General features: G+C 45.8%; 1 protein-coding gene across 1 annotated transcript; it reads right to left on the bottom strand.

The window, feature by feature from the left end:
- Positions 1-17: 17 nt before the first annotated feature.
- On the bottom strand, positions 18-8,207 carry LOC136949358 (transmembrane protein 87A-like). Its single transcript, XM_067243627.1, has 20 exons — positions 8,048-8,207; positions 7,386-7,443; positions 7,135-7,232; positions 6,705-6,821; positions 5,719-5,766; positions 5,564-5,620; positions 5,042-5,189; positions 4,857-4,918; positions 4,341-4,524; positions 4,060-4,159; positions 3,608-3,701; positions 3,432-3,503; positions 3,039-3,147; positions 2,484-2,542; positions 2,025-2,128; positions 1,538-1,614; positions 1,393-1,457; positions 1,169-1,221; positions 965-995; positions 18-655 (listed from the first exon to the last, which is right to left on the bottom strand). Exons 1-20 carry the CDS (start codon positions 8,150-8,152, stop codon positions 614-616), a joined length of 1,683 nt encoding a protein of 560 aa, XP_067099728.1. The 5' UTR covers positions 8,153-8,207; the 3' UTR covers positions 18-613.
- Between the last annotated feature and the right edge of the window lie 37 nt (positions 8,208-8,244).

Raw genomic sequence — 8,244 nt, 5'->3', positions numbered from 1 at the left:
ACAAAAACGGCTTTTAGTAGAAATGTTTAATTTAATTTAACCAAAAGCAATAAAGCAAAACAATCAGATCAAGTACAACGCAGAATATACAAATAAATACCTGTATTCACATTCTGCAACAAACATCCCACTGCGTGGCCATTCGACAATACAAAACAATTTAGCTATAGGCTAATAAATTATTAAGCTCACACTGACCACACCGCAGTATATTTCACAAGGACAGCGGCAAGAGTCCGTTTACATTGAGGTGGCATAATATTAGCCAAGGAAAGGAGTTGCTGAAAAAGTGACACCTAATTGGAAAATAAATCTAGGCCTGTGAGGTGAGTGAGTATTAAACGTGGTAGGTGTCGGTCTCTGTAATTCACTGTGCCAGGAGTGGGACGGCGGATGCCTGACTGACATCACATATCACTCTTCCGACAGGCCTTACTTCCTGCTCCCTACCACTCCACCCCATGTCATACAAGAGAAGAACTAAAATGAACCTAGGAGTTTACAACATGCCACATCGCCATGATTCATTCATTGGCGCTTAGTTTAACAGTTAATCATTCATAGCCGCCCAAATCGCTGAAATCTCCCTCTTTCCAGTGTTCTCTTCTTTTTTTTACTCCATTTTAGATCTCTCCATCTTGGTCTTGAGAATTTCCTGGAATGAGAAATCAGGGATTACATTACATTTACATTTAGTCATGTAGCAGACGCTCTTATCCAGAGTGATTTACAGTAAGTACAGGGACATTCCCCCGAGGCAAGTAGGGTGAAGTGCCTTGCCCAAGGACACAACGTCAGTTGGCATGACCGGGAATCAAACTGGCAACCTTCGGATTACTAGCCCGACTCCCTCACCACTCAGCCACCTGACTCCCTCCCTTAGTGTGTAAGCAATGAGTCTTCCACGGACAAAAATGTGACTGTAAACCATGGGACAGCAGGGAGAGCAAAGAGAGGCCCTTACCTCCTCCTCATCCAGCATAACAGGCAGGGCTCTGAAGGGATGAGAGAAGGAGGGAGAGAGACTAACTGACACACATATCATGACTTGTGTGTCACTTACACAATCACATCCATACAGTCTCACACCAGTACAGCATCACAAGACCTCGCTACTGTAGAATCACTTCTGCAAAGGATCAAGTGATAAAGACGTGTTTCCACTCACACATCTGCGACTGTAGTAGGAATGTTCTCCTCCACCCACTTCAGATCCTCATCCTGAAAACATCCAACAATTCATCCATCCTCAATATTTAGTACATTTGAATCCACAGCCTGTGTTGTCATATGACACAACAAGTGACAAGTTCCCTTTGATCATCAATGATTTGTGTGACATGATTCATGAGGGCAGATGAGATCATTCGTCCTGAAAGTGGGCGGGCCCACCTCTTTACTCAGCAATTTCTGGGCACCGTTACTGTCCGGTTTTGCACCTCTCATCTTCATCCCCTCTGAAAAAATATGATTATCCTGTCAGGTAATCATCCTTGTTTTTATGTTATAGTTAATGTCATAGTCTTATATTTCTCACCAAAAGCTTCGTTCAGCATGGGCTCCTTGGCTTCATCCTCCTCGTCATCCTCATCAATGAGGGGGGAATGGGAGAACCTGCCGCACAAAACAACAAGTCGAAACACTGCATAGATGGACCACCACTGAAAACTCCTTCACAATGGCAGACAGGTCAAACATCAGTGAATCACCTGTTTACTCCAGGTAAACAGGGAAGTAAAACACTAGGTAGGTTCATGGCCACGGGAATGTATTCTGAACAAGGGGTACTGACCGGGGGGTGGTGAATATAACTAACAACATTGATCAAATATACCGCCGCGGCATGACTATGCGCTGTGCTTGCCAACCTTTCTAAGAAAAACTCATATCCAAACAAAGAAAGTTGTCTTCCTCTTACTGAATGTTATTTTACGTCTTTATTTTTGGCTATAAACATGGGTGCTGCACCCCTACATCCCACATCACTAGGTAGGTTAAAGGCCCATGCCAGAATGCCCTCTGACCTCTGGCTGTTGGCGGAGGGCCTCAGCAGCACCATGATGACCAGCAGGATGGTGGAGAAGAGAAGTCTCCAGAATGCATCGTCCACCCACAGGTCCCTCCAGCCCTGCAGGACAGAACAGCACAGCTCAACCCACAGGTCCTTGGAACAACACGCAGGCACATACATGGAGATGGGTGTAGCTCAGTGGTAGAGCATGGGGATGGGTGTAGCTCAGTGGTAGAGCATGGGGATGGGTGTAGCTCAGTGGTAGAGCATGGGGATGGGTGTAGCTCAGTGGTAGAGCATGGGGATGGGTGTAGCTCAGTGGTAAAGCATGGGTATAGCTCAGATGAAGAGAACTAGAACTTGTAGTTCATTGCTTTAAACTCCATTATAACTAGCCTGAATCAGCACAACAACCAGCTCATTTTAGAATAAGGTGCACTAGACTGGGGACTCCTGGATTAAACTCAGTTACCGTTTGGCAGTCCACCAGCTTGAAAACTTTGGTTGTCCAGATGATGAATATAATAGAAGCTGTAAAAGAAGTAACATTCACGCATTCAGAGCAGACATTCACGTGAGACAGCATCCCTCCATGCACTTTACCCTGTGTACACAACATGTTGAACCCCGTCTGTTGTTGCACACCGTTTGTTGTTGTTGTCTGATTATCGTGTATTTCAATCTTTGTGTATTATCAATGTATGCTTTTAAAATGCCAAAGTGTATATGCCAGTGGTTCCTAACTCTGGTCCTCAGAGCACCCCCGTCCTGCATGTTTTAGATGTTTCCCTGCTCCAACACACCTGATTCAAATGAATGGTCATAAGCAGGCTTCTGCAAAGCTGGATAACGACCCATTCATCTGAATCAGGTGTGTTGGAGCAGGGAAGCATCTAAAACATGCAGGACAGGGGGTCCCTGAGGACCAGGGTTGGGAACCCCTTGTATACACACTATGCTAATGTGGCTAATCTGGAATATAATCTACCCTGATGTAATCCAGAGAGTTGAATGTGCTCCTACCCACCCAGGACGGAGAAGATGAGTGTGTTGGTGAAGTGCTGGTACAGAGACAGCTTCACCACGTTCCTGCGCAGCTTCAGCAGACGAGTGGTCTGGGACAGGCTGATGAAAATGTGGACCAAAGCTAAGGAACACAAGGTACTATAATATTACAGAATATCGTAACACACGCACACTGCACGGTAACATACTGTTGTAACACACACACGCACACTGTACAGTAACAACTGCAGTAAGATACACACACTGCACAGGAACTGATAAGAGCGTCTGCTAAATGACTAAAATGACTAAATGTAACTGTCTCAGGACAGGTGGAAAGGGTGTGACGCCTAACCAGCTAAATGCTAGTACACGTATGTGTGAACGGCCGTCTAAACAAATGCATAAAGGATATCCACCACATGACGCAGGAGTCGATGAGGGAGAGGCTGAGGTTAGCCACAAGTGCCACCGTTCCATAGAAGCCCTGGAACAAATGATCTTAAATCACCAAAGCACGCATCTCAATAAACACCACTGACGTTAGTAGCCAAAGCTAGCTGGTCCTGTAGATGATGAGTGAGAACTCACGCCCGTGACCCTAAGCACTCCCTCGACCGAGGAGAAGACCAGGTAGAGGAGGCCCACTGCTGCCAGCCTGTGCACCGTGGTCCCCAACCGAGGCCTGGTGGGAGAGAATCACAGGCCAGGGTTTTCAACCAGCTTTGTGAAAAAGTTTCGTGAAGTTTGTGAACTAGTGTTATGAACCAGCGTGAAGTTTGTGAGCTATAGGTTTGACGTTTGCGAGACATTGCAAACGACAGGAAATCTCAACCACGACCATAACTCTACCCCAAGAACACAAGGTATTCTCAAGACAGCTTTGGAGCTGTTACAGTATAATTCCACCCTTCATACCTTTGCTTTAGCAAAACTCAGAACATATACATCAATGGCTTTTACATTACAGACAGATTTATGGTGTGGTTGTCTGCCCCAGTGGAAGAACACAATCGGTGTTAGTGTTGCAAGGTTGAACTAACTTGACAATGCCATAGCCCAGACTGACGATGAGAACCAGGATCCGAGCCAGGGATCTCTTCAGGGCGGAGAGAAGCTCAGCAAAAATCACAGCTCCTTGCACTTTGAAAAGAAACAGTTAAACGGTTAAAAAACTGAAATAGGAATACAGGGGATAGGTAGAGCATTTAACTGCAGATTAAGAGGTCACAAGTTCAAATCCCCAGTATGTTTCTTTTGGATATAAGTGTCTGCTAAATAAGTACATTATTTGGTATTAATATTCAAACATGACTCAACTCACCGAAGTCTCCTCTGTAGCGAATGCTCTGGTACTCAGAGTAGAACACAGCTTTCTCCAACATTCCCAGGATGATCACAGCCCCGATCCAGAACTGGATCCTCAGCAGATCCCTCCAGTAGCAGGCGGACCAGAAGAGCCAGAGGGCCCCGAACAGCACGTAGACGATGCACATGACCATGAAGAACTGTGGAAGAACCAGGACACACAGACCTTCACCACCAGGCCCACTAGACACAGACCTTCACCACCAGGCCCACTAGACACAGACCTTCACCACCAGGCCCACTAGACACAGACCTTGACCACCAGGTCCACTAGACACAGACCTTCACCACCAGGCCCACTAGACACAGACCTTCACCACCAGGCCCACTAGACACAGACCTTCACCACCAGGCCCACTAGACACAGACCTTCACCACCAGGCCCACTAGACACAGACCTTCACCACCAGGCCCACTAGACAGACAGCCTCATAGAGACAGGCTCAGACACCATGTAGGACAGAACTCTCACCATCATCAGAGGCCAGTCAGCAGGAGAGGAGTATTCACGAGGTCCTTTCATCTCCACCGTCACTGCAAACACACAGACAATTTATTGCTTAACTATCAATAGAATTTAGAGGATTTCAGTGTTTGTGTGTGCAAGAGTGTGTGTGTGTGTGCAGGACAGGACCCGTATTCAACACGGACTCTCACTTGTGAATGCAAAGCCTCTTGGAAGCTCGTTAGCCACCTCCTCCTCTAATCCTGATCTCCCACTGATGGAGTCTGAGGGTGCGGACTGCACCCTCACTATGAACAGGTACGGGCTGTCCGACCAGGCCTTGGCCACCGCGCCGATTTCCTGGGAGGGAGTTGACATCATTTAAACACAACACACATCCATGTAATGGAACAAATTGCCATATGCAGTGCCCTCCATAAGTACTAGGACGGTCAAGTCCAAATTGACATTTTTACACAGAAGCTTTATGAAAATATAATTAAAAGATTACTGTGAGACAAAAGGACAGAATGTCACCTTTTATTTCTGGCAATTCCAACACATATATGTTTGACCAACAAAAAATAACTGCCCTTTTAGAGATCCATCTCCCCAATTACAATGTTTTTCATATTTCTAAAGTGTGCAATTTTGACTTTACAGACCCAATACTTACAGGATTGGAAGGCATCTATAAACAGTAGAAATATTTTTATCACGGATAACAGACTCACTGGCTTCTCTGACCAACCCTGAGGGGTGGAGTGATTCGAAGGTCTGTCATCTTCTCTCTGTAACGACAACGTGAGAGTAAAAATGACAGCTGTTTTCCAACAGCAAATTCCCCACTATTTCCTGAGAGCCTCTGTGTTGACGCTGTTGCACTCACCGACGGGATGCTGAGGGCCTGGTAGGGACTGAAGTCTGAGTAGTACACCTGTGTGAGAGAGCGAGAGAGAGAGGAACGTCATGATTCATACTTGATGTAGTACTCAATCACCTGTAAACCTCAAGAAAACACTAGTGCTATTGTTATTGGAAAGACAACTATTATATTGTTGTACTGTGCCTGGTAGCTGAGATGTGGTTATCCTGCACTATGCCTGGTAGCTGAGATGAGGTTATCCTGCACTGTGCCTGGTAGCTGAGATGTGGTTATCCTGCACTGTGCCTGGTAGCTGAGATGAGGTTATCCTGCACTATGCCTGGTAGCTGAGATGAGGTTATCCTGCACTATGCCTGGTAGCTGAGATGAGGTTATCCTGCACTGTGCCTGGTAGCTGAGATGAGGTTATCCTGCACTGTGCCTGGTAGCTAAGATGAGGTTATCCTGCACTATGCCTGGTAGCTGAGATGAGGTTATCCTGCACTATGCCTGGTAGCTGAGATGAGGTTATCCTGCACTATGCCTGGTAGCTGAGATGAGGTTATCCTGCACTATGCCTGGTAGCTGAGATGAGGTTATCCTGCACTGTGCCTGGTAGCTGAGATGTGGTTATCCTGCACTGTGCCTGGTAGCTAAGATGAGGTTATCCTGCACTGTGCCTGGTAGCTGAGATGAGGTTATCCTGCACTGTGCCTGGTAGCTGAGATGAGGTTATCCTGCACTATGCCTGGTAGCTGAGATGACGTTATCCTGCACTGTGCCTGGTAGCTGAGATGACGTTATCCTGCACTGTGCCTGGTAGCTGAGATGACGTTATCCTGCACTGTGCCTGGTAAATACAGACCATTCCTTGACTCTAACCACCGATACTATTAGAACTATGAACTTCCGATCCTTGATCTACAGCTGTACTTTCTATGTGCACGACTTGCATGTCACTTTGAGATAAAACTGTCTCCGTAAATGCATTGTAACTGGATCCCACTCACCTTGGGCAGGAAGAGGGCAGAGCAGTTTTCAAACAACATGTAGCCTTGACTGTAAAAACCAGTCCAGCCGTCCCTCAACATGTGGTCCATCCCGAACATGCTCATCGCCTTGCTGTCCTGGGAGGTGAGAAAATGCATGAAATCAACGGGAGAGGCTGGACAGGGACATGCAGTCTGTGGAACAACATCCGCACACACGGAATACATCCAAATGATCATAAGGATTTAAAGGTGACTTGGCTGCTATAAGACTGGCTGTGTGTGACGCCATGTGTATGTTCGATACTATGTTTGTATGACGCTTTGAGTGTATGACTGTGTGTGTGATACTACATGGCTGTGTGTATGTAACAATGTGTGTGTGATGTGTGTGACAGTGTATTTGTGTGTGACTGTGAGCGTGGGGAACAAAGGAGAGGTCTGTACTCACGGGAGTGTTGAAAACCTCGTTGTAGCACACGGATGAGCGCAGGTACCAGCTGATGTTGAAGGCGAGGTTTCCGTCACACGACGACACATCTCCTTGAACTAGGATGGAGAAAAACCAGCAACCATAGCAACATGAGCTACTTAGGTTGTTTATTTGGAAATTCATTCAAAAGGGATTTCAGGGAGCGGTTAACTGCATAGACTGCATATAAAGTTAATACTTTAGATCAAATGAAGACTTTCAGTACTCACACTTCATGAAGATGGTTGTGTTGGCATACAATGTCTTCCTGAAAACTAGGTCCTGGTCCTAATAATAGAATGTACAGATCCAGATGTTTTGATTGCTTATAGTACAGGCCTAATGCAGTACAGTGTAGTAGCCTATGGTATAGGCAAGTATTGTAATAGTCACATTTAGTATAGTGGCCAGTTGCTCAGTAGCTTAAAGTAGGGTATAGTATAGTATAGTATAGTAGTCATACATTAGTACTCTGCGAGTCTTGACATGACTTACTATGAATGCCCTGTATGAAGCAACCTAATGCACGCATCAAGTGTCTCTAAAGGCATTTGCTGTTATCATGAATACAGCAAACCACGCTGTTAGCTATCTTAGAGAGACGTGGCTATACTCAGTACAAATGAGTCTGTAATGATGATAGCACACTAACAGCTGGTGTGAGGGGATAGCTATCCAATTACTGTACTCGGAGTCACCACCAAAGCATATCATGAGAAATGACAATTAACAGCCACAAACATGATGTCAACATGATGTTGAAAGAGCATGTCATGTGGTCTGGATGGCACGGAGCCGTTGAGGTTAGTGCTACATAGCTAGCCGTATATGGACCTGAGTGTTCTGCATATTATCAGGGGTAATAAACACAACATATCGGGAAAACACTCACTGAAACGATGTCCACATTCCATAGGGACACCTCTGCTGCGGTCCCAAGACGGACTGCTGTAATAAAAAACAAAAAACATAGCAGATTCGCCGTGATATACGGCATTATAGCTATCTATCAAGCTAGCTATTTGTATCTAAAGAACTTGTGCCGCAGTCAGTTCCGGGTTTGATGACGTGAAAGTACAGAGCGCTGAC

This window comes from Osmerus mordax, chromosome 9, assembly GCF_038355195.1.
Source record: "Osmerus mordax isolate fOsmMor3 chromosome 9, fOsmMor3.pri, whole genome shotgun sequence".
Classification (NCBI taxonomy): domain Eukaryota; kingdom Metazoa; phylum Chordata; class Actinopteri; order Osmeriformes; family Osmeridae; genus Osmerus; species Osmerus mordax.
The sequence above is the reverse complement of the archived record's forward strand: the minus strand, read 5'-3'. Positions and strand labels throughout refer to the sequence as shown.